Genomic DNA, 27,975 nt, shown 5'->3' with positions numbered 1-27,975 from the left:
GAAAAAAAAATATGCAAATTACGAATTGAATTGATAAATGTTTTTTAATTAATCATGTAGAAATTGTATTATTAAAGAAAAAATTTAACGGGCACTTTTTTTTTGCTTGAAAGGGTTAATTTTGTTTCTTTGGTCTGATTTGATGATCATCTGTTGTACTGTGTGTGATGAATAAACGTGAAATTGTGCATTGGTTGGTGGGAAATAAAAACAGAAAAAAACGAAAAGTTAATGAAACCAATAGAGACAAGACACTTTGAATAATTTACAGATGAAAAGCAGAAAATTGATGATGATAAAAACCAAAAAGCTGCTGAATAATCAGATGAATCCAGATGATGTGATTATATTTATATATAATTACAAATGCTGAATACATACATCTAGGAAAAACGAACAAACAAACAAACAAAAAAGGGTTTGAAGTGAACATCTAAATGTCAAGCTCTTTTATGGCGATTAAACAGAAATCATCATCATCATCATTAGCATCATTTTCCCGTTTTGGGCACCTTTTTTTGGTATAATTCATTTCAATGAAATAGAAATTAAAAGATTTTCATTTTTTTTCCAAAAATTATTTTCAACTTTTAAAGGGCAAATAAAATAAAATCAAATAGAATGAAGAAAAAAAACATGATGATAAAAAGGCAGAAATAAAAATCATAATAATAATAATAATAATAATCGGGATAATAACCAAGGATGAAAATGTTTGGATAAAGTGAAATTGTTTGGGCTAGTATATACGGTGTCTGGTGATCGAATATCGATTGATTGTTTTTGCCAGTTTATGTGTTTGTTTATATTTTTTGTATCCTATATATATTTATAGAAAGATATATAGTGAATAAACAAATTTTTTTGAACAGGTAATATTGTAATGTATTGCATGTATGTAACAAAACAAAAAAAAGAAAGAAAAGAAAAAGAAAATAAATTCAGAATCATCAATATATCTGATACACAATAATCATTATATTATATAATATAAAGTAATGCAAATTTTTTCATAGGAAGATAGAAAGAAAGAAAGAAAGAGTGAGTTTTGAGTTTTTTCTGGTTTTTGAGAAGAACAAGAAGAAGAAGAAGAAGAAAAGCTAACGAAAATAAAAAACAAATGATGAATTAGGTTTCCTATTTATATTATTGTCCGTTTGTCACTTGTTTCTGTTGTTGTTGTTTTTGTTGTTGTGGTTTAGCTCTTTTCTCATTACATACATTATATAAAAGAAGAAGGAAAAGATAACATCATCATCGTCGTCGTCGTTTGACCATATCAATCAATCGATTGATTTAAAAAAAAACGCCAAAAAATCCGCAGGAATTAGATTTCCGTTTCTGGATTTGTTGTTGAATTTTTCGTTGATAATGCATTCGGATTTCTTGATGGTGTCATTATTGATAATTTACGTCCAGATAATGTATGTGATGATTCTGATAATTCCAATGCATGTTCATTATCCCATTTTTCTAGCTCTTCACGGCTTAAATGATATACAACACCTGATAAGTAAAAAAAAAACAAAAAAAACGAAAATAAATAAATTCAGAATAATGGAAACAACAACAACAAAAAAAAAATTTAAAATAATTTATAACAAGAAAAAAAACGAAAATTCTTAGTAAATTACAATAATGATGATGATGCTTTGAATTGAATTGAAAATTGAAATGGATTAGATTAGATTATCAAGTGTATGTGTGTGTGTCATTACAAATGAAAATTGGCCACATTTCACCGAAAAAAAACCCATTAATCGTTAATTGCGCTCTGTGTGTGTGTGTATGTTTGGAACACATTATAACGGGCATTCAATTTTCGGATTACCCCGATAGACGATTCGGCAAACACACACACAAACATAAACTAAACTAAAAAATACTAATAATAAATAAAGTACACAAGTTTTTCATTCTCTACTAGGAATCCATTTTGAAAATTAACTAAAAAAAAAAGAATAATTAAGGATTCATCATTCGATGAATAAACACTAGATGGTGCATAAATATATGTGTGTATGATAAGATAAGATTCTTTTTTTTTATAAATGAATTAGCTTGATTTTCAAATCAACGAACAGAATAAAAAAAACCAGCAGGATTCTTGTTTAATAATGCTGTTGTTGCTGTTGTTGTTGTACATTTAAAATATTTGCAACATTTATAACACATAAAATCATTCAACCAAATCGATATTGATCATCATCATCATCATCATCATCATCGTGATCATAGAATGATAATATTCTGGAATATAAGCTTTTACCATTTACAATCAGTTTTCTTCCACTATAAGTCTACTATGCTTAGTAATATTTCCTTTTTAGACAAGAAACAACAACAACAACCAGAAGGAAACAAAAAAAAAAAAAGAAAACTGACAACTGAGACTACCCATCCAGGTTTTTTTGTTGGCTGTGTGGTGAAGAATGGAGTTGTTATGGGACAGATCGACCTGGCAATGCAAACCCAATGATGATGATGATGATGATGATGACGACGAAACACACACACCCAAAAACTAATTTAATTAGATATTATATGATCCACGAAAAAACAGCGAAAAAAACGTCAAATAAATAAGAAAAAGAAAAGTAAAAAAAAAATCGAGAGAAAGTAGAGAGGATCGAACAAGAAAAAATGTGTGTGTAGAAGATGATGAAGAAAGAAAAAAACTTATTCTAGGTTCGATAACTTGAATTTTTTTTTCTCTCTTCCCAATTTTATGAATCCAACAACACACAAAACAAAAATGATTAGATCGACAACAAAACACTACTACCACTACTACTACTGATGAACATGATAATAATAATAATAATAACGAAAAGTAAAGAATAAAATTCAGGCAAATCACTTGTCGAAAAAGAAAATGGTAGACAAGCAGATGAAAACAAAAAAAATCTGTTATACACACAAAAAAGACCAAAGATCAAGAATAAGGAGAATGAAAAAATCAACGAAAATAAATGAATGAATGAGAATGTATAACACAATTATTAGTTCTGTCAGTTACTGTTTTATTATATGTTGAATTTCGGTAAATGTCTATATTATGTGTGTGTATGTGTATTATGAAATAACTTTAATCTACCTATCTACCTATCGTTGTGTGTGTGTGTTGGTTGGCCATTTTTTTTTGTCTTACAATAAAGGAAACAAAAAGAAAACAAAAAGAAAACAAAAAAAACCATTTGTGTGTATAGAATAAATATTCTGTAGTGGCTTAAATTCTTTCTGATATATTCACGGGATGACGATGGATGAAAATGGACACAAACACATACACACACACAGAGAGAAAGAGAAAATAAATTCATTGCAAGGTTGATTCATGCATATTTCATAAATAAAATATTGTATGGTTATGTAATAATAATTTCATTCAATGTTGTTGTTGTTATTATTTTTCTACACACACACACAAATAAAGGGAGATGGTAGAAACATTCGGATTGAAATTCCTATTGTTTAAATGTATGTATTCAGTATTTATATAAATATAAATGCACAGAATTGACCGTCCGCATACAAACACACAGAGAGAGAAAAATGGCAATCATAATCATAATCATCAATTGTGTGTGGATGGAAAAAACAATTTTCAAAACAAAACAAAACAAAAAAAAATACCAGATGAGAATCTCTTCATCATCATCATCATCAAATAGTATATAATAGGATTCTGCAAACGTAGGCAATTTTGATTTTTTTTTTCTTCATTCATTCATTCAATGATTCAAATATTGTTTCCATAAAACAATCATCATCATCATAATAATAAAATTTGATTGGTTTCTAGTGTGTTGTTTGCGTCAAAAAAAAAATCATTTTCATTTTCAATTCGATTTCGATTCGATTCGATTTGAATCGATTTATTTTTGTGAATTACAAAATTGTATCGAATGGTTTTTTTTTGCATTTCTCATAAATATTCATTTCAGAAGAGAAAAAAAAACAAGATTAATTTCAATAATGATGATGATGATGAAAATCAATTAAACGGAACAAAATGATTATTATAATGAATGAATGAATGAGAGAAAATGAGAAGTGGATCATCAAATTCATTTTATCCATTCATTAAGAGAAAATTTGATCAGATAAAAAAAAGAAAGAAATTCCCTGGAACTATTTCCATCAGGCATAATGATGATGATGATGATGAAAAAAAAAAAATACAATACAAAACAAACAAATTTTGATCATCAAACTAAAATGCAATGTGAAATTAGACAAAAAATCATTGAAAAATCTAACCGGAAATTTTTTTTTACTCTATCGTCGTTATTGTCTCTTTACCTGCTGCATCTGAACAAATGGAATTTTGTTTTTGATTCCAAAAAAAAATTGACTTATTAAATCGAAAAAAATTGCAATTTAAAATTTCAATAGAAAAAAAATCCTAAAAAATAGTGATTGAGAAATAAAAAAAAATTGATTCATGAAATGTTCGTTTTTTTTTTCGTTTACCCATAACATTGTTAGGCAACGCATTCAATTAAGATTGATCGAATGAATGTGGATTTTAGAGGAAAAAATTTTTTTTTTTGGAATGTTTGCTTGGAATTTGGAAAAAAAAGAAAATGGAAAAGAAAAGAAACAGAGAAAGAAAGAAAGAAAGAGAGAGATAGACAGAGTTTTATGGAAAATTAGACATTTATTAAATGATGATTCAAATGATGGAACAGGCAAGATTATTATATTATTATTAATATTATTATTCTGGGAAAATGGAAATGAGGACAAAGAGTGGATGTTTGGTTAAAATTTGCATATATATATAAATCTTTATTGCTAATCCTTTCTCAATCACACTCAGAGACACAAACGAAGAAATTCTTTTTTTTCTATCGATTTATGATGCAAATTAATTTGTATATGCATAAACATCTGTACTATGAACAAGCCAGCAAGCACGCACACACGAACGAATAAAAGAAAAAGAAACCACAAAAAAAGAACCAGAATTTGTTGCAGTTCTTTTTTCTTAATGATGACATTTTTTTTTGTTACCAAAAATAAAACATTACGAATAAAAATTGAATTTTGAATTCTAGAATAATAATAAAACAAAAAAAAATGAACATACCTGCTCCATATGCATCGCCAAGCACATTGATCGATGTTCGTATTCGGTCTCTAGGATTTTTAAAAAGAGAAAATGGAAATTTTTTTTTTTAGAAAAATTGAAATAAAAAAAAATATACCATGAAATGGCAAAAAAAATCGTTCAATTCATTGAATTCGTTTGTTTTGTTGTTTGATTCATGCGATTGATCATCAAAATTTCTCAATTGTAAAAGTTCAATTTTTTCTTTTGTCATGGTGAACAACAAAACATTAACAGACAAAAAATATTACAATTGTCACAAGATTTATTGAAATTTTTTTTGTTTGTTTGTTTGTTCGATAAAACAAAAACAAAAACCTTACTCTCTATAAATGATGATGATGATAATTATATATGAAATAAGAAACAAGAAACAAACGAAAAATGTAATGTATAATTCATCATCATCATCAATTAAAGTTTATTTTCCAAACACACACACACACACACTCAAATACAATATTTTCGTGTATTTACAAAACATATATAGATAATATAGAGAGACATTAATCTTCTAGATCTATGTGTGTGTGTGTGTGTAAATTTGAGTTTGTTCATATAATACGTCTTATTACATGTAACATTCATCTTTTTTTTCAAGAAAAAAAAACAACACAGTCAAGGGAAATGAAATGAAAATAAAATGAATGAATGAATGAATCATCATGTTACAACAGACAACAACAACAACGATGAAGATGAAACATCTTTGAATTTTTTTTTTATTTTGTTGTTGTTGTAAAAAAAAAGAAACACTAATAATAATGTCAACTCAATAATGATAATGATGATGATGATGATCGTGTGTCATTTTTGTTGTCAACCAACCAACAAACTATGAGAATGAATTCAAACGAAATCAAAATTTATTTGTTTTTTTTTGTCTTTTTCTTTTTCATTAGCACTATAGTTCTAAATAGGCGTGTAGAATTTTTGTTTTTTCATAATTTACAATGATGGTGGTTGATGGTGTGATGAGTGAAATGTAAAGTGAAGACTCTAAAAGTCTAACCTAAATGAATTTATTGCCAGAAAAGGCAATTGTTGTTGTTGTTGTTGTGTTTAATTATGTTGAATAATTTCTATTGTACAATTGCTGGTTGGTTAGTTTTTTTTTGTTTTGTTTTTTGATAATTAATTATATGAATGAGTAAAGCCAATGGCTTTTGGTTATATTGAATAATAAATTTTGTCTACATTTGTGTCCCTTAATAATTTAGATTTTATGTATGTATAATTATAATGGAAAGTATATACTTACAGAAACCAATCGACAGCGATAATCATTGAAATATCTTTGGTTGGCAATCCTAATGCGGTCAATACAAGTAACATGGTGACCAGACCGGCTGACGGCACCGACGCAGCACCAATTGATGCCGCTGTCGAGGTTAGCGATACGATTATTATCTGGCCAATATTAAATTCAACGGCATTCATTTGTGCGATAAATATAGCAGCAACTGCCTCGTAAAGAGCCGTCCCGTCCATATTGACGGTGGCACCGACGGGCAGTACAAATCTTGTTACCTTTTTAAATTATAGCAAAAATAGAAAGAAAATCAAAAATAAGAAAAAAAAATGAGATGAGATAAAATTGGTTAATTCATAAAAAAAACAATGAAACAAACAAACAAAATAGAATGATAAAGAATCTCATTACATAATGATGATGATGACAAAAATGTCAAAAACAACATTGAGGCAATAAAATGATCAAAAAAAAATCTGAAATAATCGTATATTGACAATCATCATAATTTATTATCATTATCTCTCTAAATACACACAAACGCCCACAATAATGTTGAATAATCAAATAATAAAAAATTATCTGGAATCCATCATTATTGGTGGCCTCTATTATATTGTATTATTCACAGTAAAATATTAATAATCAATCAATAATCGATTGTTATTATTGATGAAAAAAAAGCTAGTGGATGATAATAAATATTGAGAAAATAGCAATGCATAATAATAACAAGTGAAAAAAAATGCATAAAGGTAAAGCCCATTTTTCAGGAGCTATGAGGATTTATACGATAATTGTCATCATCATCGTCGTTGTCGTTGTCGTCGTTATAAAACAACACATCAATTTCTATACCATTAAAAAATGTCACACACACACAAACAGAGAGAATCAAAACCGAAACAAAAATAGATAGAATCAAATCGATCAAATGAATAAATAAACAGCTGTCATTCATAACAACAAAATGACAAGAAGAAAAAAAATTAATTTTCAATTTCTGAAAATTCTGAATTCTGGATTCTAGATTCATTCAATCATTTTTGGCTTTTTTTTAATTAGCACAACGCGAATAACAACAAAAAAAATACAAATATAAATGTGCAGAGAGAAAGAAAGAAAAAAAAAATAATTTTCACAAGAAAATGGAATTTTTTCTTTCTCTCTTTTCATATATTCAGGTAAATCTAAATTGTTCATGTTTTTTTTTGTTGTTGTTGTTGTATTAATATATTAATATCACAAAATATAATCTAGAATTTGTGCCTGCAAGACAAAGATATATATAGAAAGAGAGAATGAATTCTGCTTCGAAAATATGAAAATGGAAAATGCTTTTTAGTTAATTTGAAAAAAAAATCTCGGAAAAAAATGCGGGCCACAGAAAAAAAATGACATGAAAATTTTCTGTATTTGCAGGAATCTAAGATTTGCCATTAAATAACACATACACACAAATACAAACACAGAGATTATATAAGACAAGAAAGAAATTGAAAACATGAATATCAGACATACAACATGATCATGGCTTAAATGAATTTTTTTCTTTTTCTTTTTCTTCTTTTCATTTCTATTTTTTTCAGCCAATTTTCGTCTTATCTATGCAATGATAATGTTGTACATTTGCATGTATCCTCACATCATCACTATGTGAAGCAATATGCTATGTGTATGTGTATGTATGATTTGCATCACGAATCTTTTTGAATTAACATATATCATTTTAGCATCTTGATGATGATGATGATGATGAAAAAACACATTCAATGGTGTGATGACAACTTTTTTTCTCTTCTTCAATGGTCATATTATTATTATTTGCGAATGGATTTTCATTGCAGTCAACTCTCTGATTTTTTTTTTTTTTTGCAATAAAAATATTCTACATGCTAGAATGGAAAAAAAATATCAAAAAGCAAAAAGCAATTTTCGTTTGGCTGAGAAAAATGGATAGGAAAAAAAATTCAATGTTTCTTTTTTGTTCCAAATTCTAAAATTTATTTTTTTTTCAATTATTTTTCTTATTTATTACCACTTTTATCAAGTATATCGACATGCAATGATGTAATGTTTGGTGGCTATAAATATAAACATACACACAGACATGGTCGTATTTTTTCCATTTTATTTATTTACAATGTGACAATATCGTCTGATGGTTGACTATGTTTTATTTTGTTTTCCATTATTATTCTTATAACCATTTCACATGTGAAATGATACACGCACGAAAAGAATATTCTATATATTGAAAGTAAAAAAAAACACATTAATTATCAAAATGTCTAAAAGTCTCAGAATCTAAGAAATGGATGAAATACAGTGACATTTAGAAGAGAAAAAAATTTCAATTTTTAAACATTTGATAAAAATTCAAGTCTCGTTTTGAGACTTTCATTCAAACATTTTTGATTAATCATAAATTATGTTTTTTTTTTATTTTTTCCTTTTTTTCTTGGTTAGATCATGTGTCAAGCAGCACCCACCCACACAGTATGTTAATATCATTTTAATTATTATCGATTTTTTTTCACTCTTGTTCATATTTAGGTTCATTATAATTAATTTTTTTGCAACATGAAAAAAATCGATTTTTTTTATTCTCTCTTTCCACGGTCAATGGTACAGAATTTACACTAATAACAACAACAACAACAACAACAACACCAGCAACAACGACAACAATAACAACATGGACAGTAAATTATTTGTACAGAATAAAAAAAATGGACCACTTTTTTCTCTCTCAACATGATATTCACAATTATGAAACTCAGGAAAAAAATCGTTATGTAAATGCATTATAAATTGTCATATAATTGTAATTGTGCTTGACTTGTGACAAACAAAAATCTTGGTCCAACAACAACAACAACAACAACAAAATTAGCGTCCAAAACATGCAAACATACGACATGTGTATATATATTGATCCACTATATATATATGCATGACAGAATTATTATCCAGACTCATATAAAAAAAACGAAAATTCCAAGGACCCCGTAAAATCTCAATATAGAATGAATGAAAATTATAGCCGAAAAAAAAATCATCAAATGTCCGGGATACGGAATATATAAATGAAACTAAATTTGAATATCACACACATACACACACACACACACGAACATGTAAAAAAATGAATGACAAAATATATAAAAGTGGAATATAGAAAATAAAAACAAAAACATGGAAAAAAAATTATTCTCTCTCTCTTGCTCTCTTTATGTTTTGTATGAAAAATAAAGTCAGTGATTCATTTTCATTAAACTTGTCGTTTTTTTTGTGCTCTCTGATTCATGGTTGATCTGAATTTTATTTTTTATTTCTCCTACTTCAGGAACTTTGCAAAAAACAAAAACAAAAAAAAAATAAAAGAATCAAATTCACTATACAATCACACAGCAGGCGATAGTGATGATAGTGAACCCAAGAGAGTGATATGTATATTATAGCCGTTTTTTTTTCTCCGCCCAAATAAATGTAGAAAAATGGGTATAAAAGTGTCAGAAAAAAGGGTAATGATAATAAGGATGTGTGTGTGTGTGTGTGTGTGGATGGAAAATTAAAGAAAAAATAACCGAAAAGGAAAAAAAATTGGTCGTTTCACAAAACCAGTAGTTTCATGAAACAATAACGAAAAAAAAATTCTTAATTTCAATCATCATATGTTAGTAGTAGTGGTGAATATTCTAAAAAAAAAAATCTGAAATGGAATGATTCAAGAGAAAAAAACCTTGATTATCATCATCATCATGACCTTCAGATAGAAATACAAAATAGAATTTAAAGTCGATTCCAACTTTTTTTTGTATGATTATCTCTATCATCATCATCATCAACAACAACAACAAAACAGTTTTTCAATTAATTGAAAAAAAACAACAACAACAAAAAAATCCTACCATCTAATTGAGAATTTATATATACCACCATCATCATCATCACCATCATGTGACACAAAAACACAACGGGAATCTACATCATCATCATTATCATCATTTTTGTGAACAAAACGAAAAAAGAGAGAGAGAGAGAGAGATGGAGAGAAATTGTTCAATCAAAGGATGATGATTATTTTAATTTTAGTTCACATCATTATCATCAAGGAAACATTACATTACAGTGTGTGTGAATGAAATATATTGTGTGTGTGTAAGTGTTGAATTTTTGCATTTATATTTTGCTGATTCGGGAAATTTTTTTTTTTTTTTTTAGAGTTTGATATTTTCTCTCTCCGTTTTTTTTTGGCTAAATTAAGAATAGAATTTTCATCATCAAGATAATTTGATTTGGTGATGAAGATGATGATGACGATGACGATGAAATCATCAACAATCGAAGAAAAAAAAACAACGATTACCTTGCAAAAAAAAACCGAATGGAAATTCAAAAACACCAAAATATTCGGACCGGTTCTAGTCATTCAATTCAATTCAATTCAATTTTTTTTGTCCACTAATAATTCCATGTGACAAGAACATAATAATATTCTTTCTATGGTTAGATTGGAATGCACGCAGTTTAACAATGAATGAATGAATGAATGAAATGAAACAAAAAAAAGAGAAAAAAATTTATTCCGGTTGCCATGAGTGAGAAAATAAAACTAAAACTATACAATGATCACCACAGAAGAAAATGAAAAAAAAAACATTTTGAAAAAGGGCACCAAAAAAAAAACCATCAAACAAGAGATCAAAATACTAAAAGCCATAGAATTTTACCTGTTTTTTATTTTTTTATTTTTTTTTTTTGTTTCAAAGCCCATTAATGGTGAATGCGTGTGTGTTCTATATTCCGGACGAATACGAAATAACAGATAAAGAAGAGAAAAATGCACTGCACTCAAAGGTTGTGCGGAAAATACACGCAAGCAAAAAAAAAAAGGTTTTCTGGATAATAGTTACGATCATTCGGATCCAAACCGATAGTTGAATTATTTTCCTAATTTTTTTTTTCGGTTAGGGATTCTATTTTATTGTTCCATATTCTATATTCTACAGTAAATTTTGAATGATGATATATTACATATATAAACCATAACAACAAAAACGGTGTGCGTGTGTGTGTGTGTGTGTATGTCATGACGGTTGTTATTTGATCAGTAAAAATGAATTTTGATCAAAACAACCGTCGACCACTAAAAGGAATATGAAAAAAACAATGTAAATTGAATAAAAATGAAAAGAATCGAGAATCGAAACAATAACTAAAAACGAAAAACCGATATATACGAATTTGATCCTAGTTTTTTTTTTCATTTATAATGGAAAATGAGAATAAATTTTTCAATACAGACAAGCAAAAAAAAATTGACAAAAAACACGGTTAAACAAAGTTCACAATCATAATCATCATCATCATCATTCATAAACTAAGACCACTACTACTAATGTATTGTCATATAGAAATAAACTACAGATCTATAGATAAAAAAAACAAAATCGATACATTTCAATAACATCGATCATCACAAACAAACACATTGAGAGAGAAAGAAAACAACAAAACGAAACATCCGAAACGTTTCAAAATTCGACCAGATGCTAAAGAGGAAAAAAATTCAGAAAAAAAACTTTAAGTTATTTACATAATCGAACAATCCAACAACGCACAAAGTAGGCATGAAAAAAAAGTATCTCTCAGTATGTGTTTGTTTGTATTTATTCATTTCAATTTCAAACAAAAACTTTTAAAAGATAAAAAAATTACACGAATTTAATGTTGGCATCAACATCATATTGATTTTCATAAAATTTCTTCAATTTTTTTTTCAACAACAACAACAAAATGTCCAAAAATCAAAAAAAAAAAAAAAAAAAAAAAAAAACAAGGAAACTAATCACCAGTAAATTATTATATTGTGAAAGAGAAGAAAAATTCTGAATTTTTTTTCTGGTCTTATCAAAGAAAAAGAAAAATTGTATGTAAGAAAAAAGATTTATCATCATTTCCGGCATTTTTCATTCGTTTTTTCTATACCATAACGTTTCCGTTTCCGTCTCTGTCATCTATTGTTTTGTTTTCGTTGTTGTTATTCTGTTCACATTTTTTCAAATGATCATCTAGACTTTCATTTTCAATCTTGGTTCATTTATTCATTCATTCATTTATTGTCCATAAGATCTTATAATGGCGATGGATAAAATGTGTGTGTGTGTGTGATGTATATTTGTGGTTGAAAATGAAAACCAAGAAAAAAAATGGAATTTGTCAACCACAACAGAAAAAAAAACAGAATAAACAAACGAAAAAAAATGAATGAAGAGAAAAATGTGGTGAAAATAAAAACCGGAAATACTTATCGAAATGATGCTAGATGGTCAAGGAGGCGAAGAAGAACAAAAAAAAACTTGACATCAAGCAACACTTTTTTTGAGTGATTATCGATCATGATGATGGAAAGAATTTTTCTTTGATGGAACAAAAATAGAGACTAATGCCAATGGTTTATTATGGCCATCATCATCATCATCATCTTGATGATGATCATGATGATGATGAAACATTCATGAACATGAAAAAACAGAAAAGAATAAACAAGAAAAAAAAAACACAAATTCTTAGGCCACAAACTTATTCAAACACAAACAGGCACAAACAGGTCCATAAAAAAACTATATTCTCAAGATGGACATACACACACACACACACACGCTAAAATAATCCCAGAGAATTTTCACAACCATAAACAAGGATTCTTTTATATGATTCTATGGATTATGGTTGCCTTATAGTAGTAGTGAACTACTTATAGAAGGCTTAGGCTGCTCTTTTCATTCTTCAATGAAACAAAACAAAACAAAAAAAAATTCTTAATTGATCCAATAATAACTTTATATATATTTTTTTCACTTGTTTCTTTCAAAACCCATAGAGAATGACGCCCAAAGAGTAGTTAGGAATATAAACAATAAACAGGAACAAAAAAAAAATAAATGTTTGATGATGATGGTTCTAAATGATTGGCTGACTGCTTGGGTGGTTATTGTGTGTGTGTGTGTTTTTTTTTTTTTTTGTAACAAACATTTTTTTGCATTCATTCATTCCATCAATGTGTGTGATGTTCACGAATGAAAATTGAAACACCACCAAAACACCACAACCAAGAGAAAAAAAAACAATCGATTTACTGAATCTATCTAGAATGAATTATTATTATTTTTATTATATACCAAACATCAAAAGCAAAACCAAAAGCAAAAAAAAACGAAAACAAAAATCGAATCGGTTAAATCATCTATCTATCCATCTCTATATATATCTATCTTTCTATACAATTCATTTTGTGGCCTTATGGTTATTGGAATAGCCGTATACATACACAAACTATGGCTATTTTCGTGAATATTGTACATAATAATAATAATAACAACAACAACAACAACAACAAAAACCGGACATTGTTTTTTGTCTTTATCTCATATTCTTTTTTTCTGATACAATATTGTTGTTGTTGTTATTGTTGGTTATTCATTATTGATGGACAAGTTTGCTGGTTTGGGTTAATAACTAAACAATAGTATAGTGTAATTTTCCTCTCTGGTTTGATTCTTGGACATTTGGACCGACGGGCAAATAATAACACATACACACACACATACAAATGAAGAAGAAATAAAACAAGAAAAAAAAGCCAATCAAAGAATTTTATTGAATGAATGAATGTTTGTCGTCGTCGTCATCATTTGGTTCATTCATTCAAAGTCAAAATGAACTGAACTGAATCAAATAAACTGACTAAATACACACACACACACACACACACACACACACACACACACACACACACACACACACAGAGACACAAAATGTTCATTTTATTCGGTCATTATTAAATGTGATGTGATGTATCCACCACTTCTATATCCAATATATGATGATTTTTCATTTCAAGATTAAATGAAAAATAAAACAAAACAAAAACAAAAAATCGTACCATACTATATCGATGAATTTTTTTTTTGTTTTGTTTCGTTTTCAATAAAAAGAGGCCAAACAACAACAACAACAACAACAACAAGGATGACAATATAATATTGTCATTGTTGTCGTTGTCTTTGTTGTTAACACTATTGTGTCATTGTCGAAAATAATGGCATCAAAAGCAAAAGCTAAATTCTGTTTAAAACTTTTTTCCATAATAACAATAATATACCTATATAATTGACATCCACATTGTGAACAGAGAAGAGAAGCAAATAAAAAAAAAATGAAACAAAAGAATGTTGGATATTAAAAAAAAATCAAACAATCATCATGATAAAAAAACAATGGACAAGTTTTTCCATCGAGATGTTTGTGTCTCTCTCTGTGTGTGTGTGCTCTATGTGAATGGTGAGAGAACCAGAAAAAAAATCTAACCCAAAAAGAAGAACAAACAAATAAACTTACGAATTGTATGGATGTGTATGTGTGTGTGTGTGTGTGTGACAGGAACCAATGAACAAATGAAAATGGACAGGAAATGCGTGCAAATATTCTATGAATCTAAAATAAACAACAACAACAACAAAAATCTATAGACCAGACTATGTGTGTGCTTGATGTATACACATACAGGTCACACACAAAAAAAACAATGGAATGGATTTTTTTTTGTTATTTTTTGCCAGCTGTTATTTTCAAATTCTACTAATTGAATTAATATAAACAAAAACCTGGATAACGAAAAAAAACAACTAGCCAGTCAACTGTAACGGTGAAATGAATAAATAAATAAATAAAATGAATGAATGAATGAATGAAACCAAACCGACCATCCAAGCTAATCAAAATCTGGTTTGATGGTTGGATATATCATCATCATCACCATGATCATTATCATTGGATAAACTAAAAGTCAGAATAAAAAAAACAACAGACTATTTTGACCTTGTTTGGCTAAAAAAAGAAAAGAAAAAAAATTTCTCTCTCTTCATATCCTCAAATGAATAATGTTCATAATTTGGTAGTGACCCGATGTTTATGCATTGTTGTTGTTGTTGTTGTTTCATGAATTTTGTAATTTGATCCTTTTTTTATATGGTCACTTGGGTTGACGTTTTATTGTATTGGTTTTATGAGATGGACAACAGCAGTAACTATATAACGTAAACAAAAATAAAACGGTCAATTGACTATAATTGAATGACATCAGAGAATCATATAACCCCAATGAAATAGCATTTACACACAGAAAAAAGAATAAAAAATAAAAATAAAATCGATCGATCGATTGAATCGATTTTTATGATCATCATTATCAGCAAGCTAGTGAGAAAGAAAAAAAAAGAAACAAAAATTCGATTCGTGATCGATCTTCGATGAAGCTCAAACTAAACGATAAATTGAATGGCATTGAATGAAAATGAGAATCAAAGATCGCACAATAATACTCCCACACACACACACACACACACAAGCTATTCAATTGAAAATTTATTTTTTTTTCTTATCGTTTCATTTTTTGTTGTTGTTGTTGTTGTTGATGGTATGGAACAACCAAAACAACAACAACAACAATAACAAAGAAAAAGAGGAAAAAAAATCTCATCATCATTATTATTATTATTATTATTGATATTATCAAAAGGACAAAAGCGAAAAGAAAACAAAATCAATCGAGAAAATATCAAATTTATAAATTTTTATTATAAATGATGATCAAATATATCTAGTTTGATCAATCAAGAAGAAAATAATAACAACAGCAGCAAAAAAAAAATGAAAAGAATAGACAAATTTTCATTTTTTTTCTGGATAGATAAAAAAAATTCAATGATGATTAGAACTAAATTGAAAAAAAATGATGATGAAATGAAATGATTTGCCTATAGGGCTAAAACTTTTTTTCATTTTTTTGAAAATTAATGTACTAAGGTTTATCCGGAAAAAAATGTGGTAATATTTCTTTACAATGTAATTGCCTGTATAAAGCTAATATAATGTGTACATTTAGCATCATCATCGTTGTCGTCGTCGTCGTCGTCATAACATATTTATTTGACGTTGATCAATTGACTTGACACACACACACATACAAACATACTGACTCATGCTAAACATGTGTTTGTGGCTAAAATCGAGTAATATGAACTGAGAAAGAAAAAAAAGGCCATATCAATTTGAATAATGATGATGTCAAAGTTAAATGGACACTTGATATTGAAAAATGAATTATGAATATTGTGATGAAAATTATTATGATAATTAAGAAAAAAAAATCTACTTACTCGTTTATCGATATGATTGTTTTCTTCAAGACAACGGAAAGTGATTGGAAGGGTTGCGGCAGACGATGCTGTACCCAAGGCTGTAACCCAGGCTTGTAACATGCCTTTGAAAAATGTTAAAGGGTTTTTCCTTGTAACAATAAAATAGATTCCTGGCAATGTAATGATTGCATGTATTAATAGACCAGTGATTACGGTCAACATATAGAGGCCTAGCTGTTGAGCCATCGTATACATGTCTTGTATAGCTAATATTTTGGCTATAATTAATGATGCAATGCCGATTGGTGAATACCACATACAAATGACAACTAAACGCATAACAATTTCGTTTAGTATAACAAAAAATCTAATCATTGTTTCAGCTTCGGATCCTAATTGACCACAAATGATACCGAAGGCGGTGCAAAAAACAATAAGACCAAGGATGTTAGAACCATCTTTATAAGGGTATGAACGAACTAATTTATAATAATCAGTTACATTTGTTGCTGGATCAGTTTTATTATAAATACGATCCCAATTTAATTGTTGACCTTTTTCACGTACACGTGTCATATTGATACGATCACTGGGTACAAATTCAGTTTTTACATTGGCAAATGCTGCCTGTAGCAAATTTTCTGGAAACATATTACGAACCAAATCTAACATTGCATCCAATGTTGATACTTTTGTATCGGCATCTTTTACAGCTTTCATTGCTTCCTGTTTGATACGTGGATTACCTGGATGTATCAATAATACCAATACAATACCGAGAATGGCAGCTAATAGGGTTGTTCCAAAATAATAGGCAATAGCCCTTGAACCCATACGGCCGCTCGATTTGGCATCCAATTGAGCTAAGCCGGCAATCATTGATGATGTTATCAATGGTATAATTAACATTTTGAGCATTCGCATTAATAATTCACCAGGGAAACCGATCAACATGACAAAATCATCATCGTAGCTTGCGTAACGCATAAAACATCCTAGCACAATGCCACAGATCACTGATAATATTGTCAATACAAGCAATAGATTTTCGGCAAACCAGCCCCAAATCTTTTCCACCAAAGTCCTTTCCGGATGTGTCATTCGTACGGTAGTTGGCATGGTTGTTGGATTTGTTTGATGAGGTTTTGTTTGATTACTACGTAACATAGGCGTCTTGGCATCCATCTGACTGTTTTCCATTTCCTATATCCACCGTTCACATCCACTCGCTCTTTCATACATACATCCAATAAACACAAAAGGATGATAACAAACGGAGAAAAATCACAAACTGTTGACAACTTATATTTGGATGATGATTTTGAGATTTTTTTTTTAAACACAAACACCAAAAAAAACAAACAATTAAGCACAAATCATTGATGATAAATTGAACACACACACACACACACATACACTAATGATGAATATAGTCGTCGTCTTCGTCGTCGTAAAAAAAAAAGAATTTTTCAAAATCAAATCCAAGGCTTTATAGAGAAGAAAATTGAAAAAAAGGATGATTGTTTCTCAAGTTAGTTCTTTAGTCAGTTAGTTTGCAGAAAAGTTTTTCCTATGTTCAAAACGAAAGAAAATAGAAAAAAAAATGAAAATTGATTAGAATCCTTATAAAAAAGAAATAGAATGTACATTTTTTTAACAAAACAAAATAATCAAAGAAAAGTCCAGAAGAAATTGTAGTGAACCTGTAAGAATGATTGATGTCTATCGCTCTTGGTGTGTCTCTGTGTGAACGAGTGAAAACTGGAAAAAATCGATTTTCATGGATTCGATTGATGCTTGTGTGTGTGTGTGTGTGTGTGTAGCAAATTCTATTCATTTAATTCCCATGCTATCGATTATAGAGAGAAATAGAGAATATATTGATTGAAAATAATATTGAAACTTATACTACACTACAACCATATAAACATACACACAAAAATTCTCTATTATTATGACAGTCACAATGAAACACTAAATCAACTTTGAATGAATACCAACCATATCAAACAACTACAACCAGCAACAACAACAACAACAACAACGATGACAATAAAAGAATTCGGAATAAGAATTTACACAAAAAAAAACACCCCCACAATCAAATCAATAACAATAAATAAAATGTCTGGGTTTCTTTTATATTCATGAATTTTCGTTTTTTTTTCTTTCATCAACAATTATTAACCTTAAACTTAACGGGTTTCTTTCGACAACATTTATTTAATCAAATCAAATTGAGGAAAGCCCTGTGGTGTAAAATCTGAATTTTAAATTTTTTTCTTTTTGACCTTTGTAGTTGTCGATGTCGTTTTTGTGGTCGAATTCACAATGTGGATTTTCATGTTTGTTGTTTGCATAGCAAGCAAAAAAAAACATTTTTTTTTCTTTCACAAGATTTGCATTATAAATTGGTTGGATTTTCATTTCTGGAACATTTTCATTCTTTTTTTTTTTGATCCAAAAAAAAGAAGCAAAGATCATCAGGATCGAGGCAAACTCAATTTTCTTTGGGATTTTCTTTCAGATCAAAAAATTTCTAAATCGAATATCATTCGATTTGACTTGGATTTTTTTTTCTAACTCTGATCTAATCGGATTTGCTTTGATTCAATTCAATCGATGATTATTATCATGATGTTATTATCGCTGATTTTATTTTGTACATTTTCAAAATATTTTTTTGTTTGTTTGTTTGTTTGTTGCAGCAAAAAAAAAAAAGTTTTGATGATGATGTTTGACGTTGCATGATGTGTCCAAAATCAATGATGTTATGACAACACATAGACACACACAATGGAACGCAAAATTAATGAAGCAAATAAAACGACAGATAGAAATGTCGAAAAAAGACCCACACTAAACACCACAAACAAGTGTGTGTGTGTGTGTGTGTGTGTATAACTAATGAATTTCAATTATAATTGATTAACATAAACACACACACACACACAACAGATTCGAAAATGAATGAAAATGAGAAAAAAAACCGTTGATCAATCAAATACCAGGTTGTGAAAAATACGATCTTGTTTTCTCACCATCGACCGACCGGTATACTGATGAATAAATGAATGACAAACATCAAACAAACAACCAACCAACCAAGAGAGAAAAAAAACCGAAAAACAAAATAATGAAAAAAAAACTAACCAAGGTCGCAGTGTGTGTGTGTGTGTGTTACGATATATTACACTCTATTTGATGATATATTGGATTTTTAGGTTTAGAATTTTTTTTTCTATCTAATTAAACAAACAGAAAATAATTCTCAGGCTGTAAAAATTTCTTTGCCGGGATATGTTTGTTTGATGATGATGATGATCAAGAAGAATCAATGATAATGACGATTAATCCGTTCCGTTTGTTAATAATAACAACAATGATGATGATGATGATGATGATGACATTGATGACAATGAATAAATGATCATTGATGATGATGATGATGTTTACACATAAAAAAACGATCAAATTACAATGACATTAACAATCATGCCGACACACACCCACCACGTCTCGTGTACACCCAAAACAACCACATACACGCACACACACACACATGCAAACAAAAAAAAACAAACAAATTCTTTGACTATTTTTTTTGCTGCTTCTTCTCAAAACACCACAGAATCATAACATGTGTATGTCACCAAAAAAAAAAAAACATTCTTGTAGTATTTCTTGTGTGCGTTATGAATTCTTCATTAAAAAATATTTTATTATGTCTTGTATATTATATTCTGTATTGGTGTAAATGTGTGTGTATGTGTCATGTGTTTGATATTGTTGTTGTCGTTGTTGTCTATCCAAGATGATGGCCTAAATGCGAATGGCTTTCAAAAAAAAAAAATATGAATAGTTTCGGTTTTGTTGTCTAGTAGTTTCGTCGGTTCGTTTGTACACACACAAATAGACATAGACTGGCTGGTTGTTTGGTCGGTTAGTATGACTCCCAGAGAAAAAAAATGTATTATATCTTCAAAACCATAGACAAGAGAAAAGAGAAAAAAAATCAACCACCAAAATCGTCAACCCAGAAAAAAAACATAGATATCAATAGTAGTCACAGTATTCTGTTATATGACAATCATGCTATCATACACACACACATGCATACATTTAGTGTTATGTGGAAAAGCCATTTTGAACCAAAAAAAAAAAAAAAAAATACACCAGAAAGAGATAGGTTTGATAATGCGCGCTGGCGTATTTGGGCTTTGATTCGTTTGATTTTCACTTTATATTCACATTCATCTCTTTTCACTTCTTCCATCATTTTCACTACTGTCTCTCTCTCTATTATTCGGGTTTTCTTCCTTTTTTTCCATTCCATTCAATTCAATTCATTTCATTTCATTTCATTCATTCATGGACAACACCACTTCCACTTTTTTTTCATTCATTCATTTCATGATATAATACCCAATAATAGTCCGAAGGAAAAAAAATAACAAGCCAAAACCAACCAGTCAGCCATCCATCCATCAATCGTTAACCAATCCACATATACAACAACAATGATGGTTAGTTTTTTGGGATAATTTTTTTTTTGCTATTTTGTCGCCTCTACGACTATCGTGAAAACAACATACACACACACAAGTAAAGTGAAAAAAGATGGTTTTTCTTTGAAAAAAAAGTCTTGTATAAAATACAAAACATTGGCCACAATAATCAAAAAAATAAGTGTGTGTGGTGTGTGTGTGTGTGTCCAGTAAACACTAACACCCAAAAACACAAACACATGAAAAGAATAAAGATGAACCAAAGAAAATCGGTTATCATCGAATGAATAAAAAAAAGGCCAAAACCAAAAGTGGCAAAAAAAATAAAAGAATAGAATAGAATAGAATAAATTGGAAGAAATATATAAAAAAATAGAAGTCAAGTCAATGAGATGAGATGTATGTGTAGGTCGTACAATATTACATACACGCGCATGACGCCCAAAATGATAGGTTTTTTTTTCTCTCTCTCCTTTACTTTAATTTTCATTTACAAAGGGCCATCAAACCATGAAACTCCCCCCCTCATTCCTATCTAACCATCATCATCATCATCATCATACGCCATATATAATGTATGTATGTTTGGTAAAGAGCTTTACCCGACAGAAAAAAAACTCAAATTCTGGTACATAGCACACACACACACATACACATTCACTTAGTAACATAGATCAGGAGAACAGGAGAAATTCGACAGAGAAAAAAGGTTGGAGATCACTCAAAATAGTAGAGAATTGGTAGATTCCTATGGAGCACCACCATCATCATCATCATCATCAACCAAGGACTGGAACCAAAGTGAAAAAAATTCTAACCGATTCGAATGAATAAATTTTTTTCTTCTATTTTAAATCGTTTCGATTGACCCACCAAACAACCAACCAACCAACCACCTCACCGCTAGACAAACGCCTTTTTTGGGTGCCATTAGAATCAGGAGAATGATCCATAAAAGATCGAGAAAAAAAACACACATGGATATCATATCTTGATATCAAATATGATTTAGGTTTATGCGTGGGTAACAACAGATTTTTTTTTCTTTGGTTAACTCTTCTGGCTAGGTGGACACGATGACAACGACAAAAAAAAGAAGACAATGATTATGGTGATGATATACACCACAAACAATTGTCAAAATAAAAATAAAAAAAATACGAAATGAAAATGTATATACAGGACCCAAGCGAGAGAAAAAAAACGGAAAAAGAAAAAGAAAGAAAACGGAAAAAAACTTTTAGGGTTGACACACTCTCTCACTCTATTTTCTGGATTGGCTTTAATGTTTGTTGACTTCTTTTTTCCTCTTTCTCTCTCTTTTTCACTATTATCATTATGACTATAGATAAACCAAACACACACAAAACACAAGAATTATATTCTTATAAATTGTAGACGACGACGACCATCTACAATAGTGAACCATTAGTGAACGATAGTTTTTTTTTTAGTTCCAAATATAACAACAATGTACAAGGGCTAACCATCAAATACAAATGAATAAAAATATAAGGGCTTCCATTAGTCCACTATGTGTGCGTGTGTATACCAGAATCTAAAATAAATGAATGAATGAACCGATAACGTTAACCTAGAATGGTGAACGAGAGAAAAAATGAAAAATCTGGAACACAAGAATCATGAAGATGATGATGACAAAGATTCAAAAAAAAAAAAAATCTTCAGTCAAACACAAACACACGTACCTATTACATAATAGAAAGATAATGAATATAGAGAATGTGATGACGACTACGACACACACACATGGTATATCTCCTGAAGCCAAATTCATTCATATATGATTTAATTTTGTCTCTGTCTTTCGTTGTTGTTATTCTCTGTTATCGTTAATCTAATATCATCAACATTGAAAAAATAAACTGAAATATATAATTCGCTTTTGATTTCTAAATACCTGAAGGCAGATTTTGAATATGTGTATGTGTGTGTTATCATATTCTTTTGAAACATACAAAATACAAATGATTTATTAATATAATGAATTTTTTTTGGATGTCAACATAATGGATAGGAATTTTTCTTTTTTTTTTAGCAACTGATGCAAACACACAAACACAAAAGTATAATTAGATAGTAATTATGACAAACCAAAAAATAAAAAAAAGAAAAAAAAACGCAACAAAACATTTGTCATCTGGATATGATTACTTTTCGGTATGTTGGTTTATTGTGTTCTTGATTCTCAAAGAAAAAAAGAAAAGAACATTTGTATTTTTCAACAAATAAAAACCAAAATGTTAAATTGAAATTTATTACAAAACAAAAAATAAAATAAAAGAAAGGAAAATTTCCATTTCCATGGCGTTTCACAGTAATTTCAATGGAAGAAAAAAAACTCATCATCATCATCCTATCAAGTAACAATGTTTGTTATCAATGAATTTGTCATTTTTTTAAACAATGTCCTTGGCCAACATTTTACTAATACACGGTGATTTGTGATGGTGACAGTTTTCAACAACAACAACAACAACAAAAAAGTCGATTTTAATAAATTGATTTCATAAAGATTTATTTATTTTCTTCTCTCTCTCTCTCTATAAATATGGCTTCATAATGATATAATTATCAGTTTTTTTTTCAATTTCTATTTGTACACCATATACACCACAATCACATAAAATCTGAAACGTATGAACAAAGTTCAATGAATATTGATTGAAAATGAATTTTTGTTTTTCGAAATAAATAAACAATCCAAAATCATTCGATGATGATAATCGAGATGTACACACACACACACACACAAACACATTTAGATAAAGGTTAAAAATATAAAGGAAGAAAGATGGAAAAACCTACCATTTGATGGAATGAAAAAATCAAACAAAACAGAATGACCAAGAAAAAAGCAAGAAAACTTTTCCATCACAACAGAAGAAAAAAAACGCATGTTTTTGTGTTTGATCCAATCGACAATCATTGAAAATGATTGGTTCTGTTTTTTTTTTTGGATGGAAACGATAATTCTGAATGAAAAAAGTTTTTCCACCACCATCTATAATTCCTTTATAAACTTGGAAATTTTCTAGTTTTTTTTTTACTACAGTAAGAAATTTTGCCTTGACAACAATTGGACAATTTTTTGATACATGAAAGAAAAAAAATTTCAACCAATAAGCAGCTGCTGCTTCTTCATAAAGATATTCATTTGCCACACACAGACAGACAAATAGACAGACAATCATAATTGATGCTAATTAGCAGCCAATACCAAAGAAAAAAATCAACTTCTATAAATCATCGAAAAAAATGTAAAAGATTTATGGCCATTTTTTCGGTGGCCTTGACAAGAACAGAACAGAGAAAAAGAAACCAAGTTAAACTAAACTAAATTATAATTTTCAATGTATAAATATATGGTGGTTTTTTTTGAAAAAAAAATTCATTACGTTTCTCCTGCAATAATTATCATCATTAATATAATGACCAATTTTTCTTTCTACTTTCTCTATTTGAAATCAAATACAATCTTTGTTTGTATTCAAAATTTTTTTTCTATCAAATCAAATCAAATTTGCAAATGAAAACACCATGTGGTCGGTGTGTGATGATGATGATGATGATGATTATTGGAATAATCATCAAATTATAGTGATAAATTGATTAAAAACAAACAGATTTAAAGAACCGATTCAAAATATTATTATTAATTAGATTATTGATTGATGGAATATCAGATTACAATTCATCAAAAAAAAAACAGGCCATTATCAATAAAACTCGGAGATAAAATTGACATCATTTTCTGTTTTTTTGCATTTTCTATATATTAAATTAAAATCTAAATGTATATATCGTTGATTCGATAGACATTGAACATTGCCACAAAGGATACAAATGTAATAAATCTTTATTCAATTAAATCAATCAAGAAAAAAAAATTTACCATACGACAAACTTTTTGGATGTAAAAATCATCTTCACACATGGAATCTTTTCTCTCCATGTTGGTCAATTCATTCCAATGCACAAAAACAAACACACACACACAACAAGAAGGCCATTAGTGGCCATTTTTAAATTCAAAATTTTTTTTTGTCACATGTTCATGTTCCATCAGAATCATAATGATGATAATAATAATGGAATGAAAAATGAAAAACAAGAAAGTCAATATGACTGAATGACTGACTGACCATCACCGCAAACAACAACAAGAATCCAGAAAAATTGATAATGGAAAATAGAATTGAATTTTTGTTTTTTTTTTTTGGAAAAAAACATGAAAACAAAATTGAATTTGTTTTTCTTTTTCACTTTCGTCAAACTCTCTTTTGGGAATATATTATGATATTTAAATTCAATTTGTTCAGACTTCAAAGAAGAAGAAAAAAATAAAAACTATGGACATACCACCACCGCTGGTAATTTCAATAGCAATCTCATGAGAGACACACACACACACATTTTCTTGGAGCAAATAATCATTTGTAGTTAAGAATGTAGAATAAGGCAAACATAATCATACAACATCATGTATCCATTGATTTTAAACATAAAATGAATGAATGAATAAAAACAATAACCAACACACACAATACTAACACTGAAACATATTCACAGATGAAGACAGAGCTTTTGTGTTTAGAGGTCAAATCCATTAAAGCTCATCATGGACTAAAAGGACCATAACTAGAGAAAAAAAATTACAGCCTTTACAGAATAATAATAGAATCAATTCTAGAATTCAAATTCATAAACACACATGTGAAAGTAACCAAACAAAAAAAGAAAGTAGCCAAATAGTTTTTGTTTATGGCGGAAATTTTTGGCTCATTTCTTTCATCGCCTAAACTACATAATATGCAATTTTTTTTTGTTCACTATGGCCCATTATCATTACCCTAATCATCATCATCATTTTGATCTCAATTTTAGAATAATCCTTATTATACTCGAAATTTTTATTCTTGATGATGATGATGATGATAATAATAATAATGTTGTATAGAATGTGGTACACCCTGTACAAGGATTTTTTTTTTGGCCAATGAAAATCTATTCTAATACCAATCAGTTGTATATTGTATCATTGTGATTCATTCAGACAGGTTCAGGTAGTCTCGATCATCAAAATCATCATCATAATACATTCTCTATATACACCTAATCGGTTGGTGTTTTTTTTTCACGTAATTTACTGAAAATTTTTGAATCAAAGTAAAAAAATTACCACCATCATTATTCAACGAATAAATGATTAAAATGGACAAAATTTTTGAAATTGCAATTAATTTTTATCTTCATTTAGCAATCGTCCATACACTCTTAACACCACTTTATGATTTGTTCTCGTCATTTTTCTTTTTCACACTACAATTTTGTGTCATTTGAATCATACATACCAAAATAAATAAATGGAACCTCCCAAAAAAATAGAAAATAGAAAAAAAAATGATACTACTCACCTTGTGCACGAAATTCTCGTAATTTTCTCCAATCGTAATCAATCAATGTTTCATGGAATTTTTATTCAAACTTTTTTTTGGTTCATGTTATCGTTGTTGTTGTTGTTATTGGAATTTAGCTTGATTGGAATTCACAATCGTCATTACAAACAAAAATTCCATTAAAATTGGTAAGGTCATCACGGAAACTCGAATGGAACTATTTACGTATGTTTTATATAAATATGTGGGTGATATAGATTCACATATACCCAATTATCGATACATGAATGGATTGGTATGGTATATTTGGCTACAACATCATCATCATTATTATTCAATGATGGATAAACACGTTTTTTTTCTCTTCATTCTTTCTTCGATTGGCTATTATTATTATGTTGAAAGTCATCTTATTGACGTAAATAATGATGATGATGATGATGATCATTGATCAATATATAATAAATTATTATTTGAATTGATAAATTCTCATGGGAGAACAAAAATTTTTCGTTCATTCGATCCGAGAATTTGGTTCATTGACGATGATGGTGATTATTGGCCTGTTTAAGTAGTAGTAGTGTTAGTAATAGCGGGTAATCATAATAATAATAATTTACACCATTTGTTGTTGTTGTTGTTGTTCGAATGTCAAACAATAATAATAAGTGTGTGTGTGTGTGAATGACAATTTTCTTTTCTGGATTTTCAACTTTAATAATATCCATTTGATGTTCTTAAAGAAATTACGTTGATGTCAAATACAGCCACATTATATATGGACATTTATTATATTTATAAATGAAAAACACACACAGGCCTTGAAGTACCAATTAGGGTGCCAAAAAAAAAAAAAAAATTTTTTTGCTGGAACAAAAAGAAAACAATGAGAATAAGAATGAAAAACACTTTTCTTACCTCAGAAAAAGACGAATGACACAGAGAGTGTTGTGTGAGGCAATTCTTGGAGCCAATCGTCATCATCATCAATGATCAATATGGACGATGATGAAAAGTAGAAAAAAAAACACTTAGCACACGCACACAAGTTCATTAGTAGTGCCAACAAATTGGATCTGTGAAATTTCATGTGTTCACAACATGTGTATGTTCATTATCCCGAATTTGTTATGAACTAAATTAAAGTGAAATGAACATTATCAGTATGATCATGATCATCATCATCATCATTATCGAAAAACATTGTGTTGAACATTTGGATTCAGGCCGGACCAAGAGAAAAATTTTCACCATCACCATCTCAACTGGGTTTTATTTTTCTCAGCTATTGGTTTGTTTTGATCCAAAATTTGTGGCAAATTATCGCAGAAAAAAAAGAATAGATATTTAGGATTAGAAATATTAATTGGAATCAAAAAAATAAAATATGACCAAAAACAATAATAATCGAACACAATTTTTTTTTTCAGCTCACATTCGATTCTATTTTGACCTCGATTGTTTTGCTGTG

General features: G+C 28.9%; 1 protein-coding gene across 10 annotated transcripts; it reads right to left on the bottom strand.

The window, feature by feature from the left end:
- Positions 1-643: 643 nt before the first annotated feature.
- On the bottom strand, positions 644-26,612 carry LOC124494336 (excitatory amino acid transporter). 10 transcript variants are annotated; one of them, XR_012832288.1, is made up of 6 exons: positions 19,730-21,491; positions 16,595-18,146; positions 6,378-6,646; positions 5,096-5,145; positions 1,222-1,506; positions 644-819 (listed from the first exon to the last, which is right to left on the bottom strand). XR_012832288.1 is itself a non-coding variant. In XM_075732001.1 (6 exons), exons 3-6 carry the CDS (start codon positions 17,774-17,776, stop codon positions 1,328-1,330), a joined length of 1,680 nt encoding a protein of 559 aa, XP_075588116.1. In that variant the 5' UTR covers positions 17,777-18,146; positions 18,280-18,425; positions 19,836-20,539; the 3' UTR covers positions 644-1,327. The 10 variants fall into 10 exon arrangements, 9 of the variants coding, with proteins under 9 accessions (XP_075588116.1, XP_075588118.1, XP_075588111.1 ...); XM_075732001.1 differs by adding an exon at positions 18,280-18,425 and having other exon boundaries at positions 644-1,506; positions 19,836-20,539; XM_075732003.1 differs by lacking the exon at positions 19,730-21,491 and adding an exon at positions 26,523-26,612 and having other exon boundaries at positions 644-1,506.
- Positions 26,613-27,975: the final 1,363 nt, after the last annotated feature.

This window comes from Dermatophagoides farinae, chromosome 6 (genome assembly GCF_024713945.1).
Source record: "Dermatophagoides farinae isolate YC_2012a chromosome 6, ASM2471394v1, whole genome shotgun sequence".
Taxonomy (NCBI): Eukaryota; Metazoa; Arthropoda; class Arachnida; order Sarcoptiformes; family Pyroglyphidae; genus Dermatophagoides; species Dermatophagoides farinae.
Note: the sequence above shows the minus strand (reverse complement) of the source record. Positions and strands in the feature narration are given on the sequence as shown.

Bases quoted from the DNA above. Each gene is read 5' to 3' on its own strand.
- LOC124494336 (XM_075732003.1), bottom strand. From the start codon at position 17,776: ATGGAAAACAGTCAGATGGATGCCAAGACGCCTATGTTACGTAGTAAT. The intron at 6,647-16,594 runs GTAAGTAGATTT...TAATTTAAAAAG, and splicing joins ACAATCATATCGATAAACGA to GTAACAAGATTTGTACTGCC. The intron at 5,146-6,377 runs GTAAGTATATAC...TAAAAATCCTAG, and splicing joins ATCGCTGTCGATTGGTTTCT to AGACCGAATACGAACATCGA.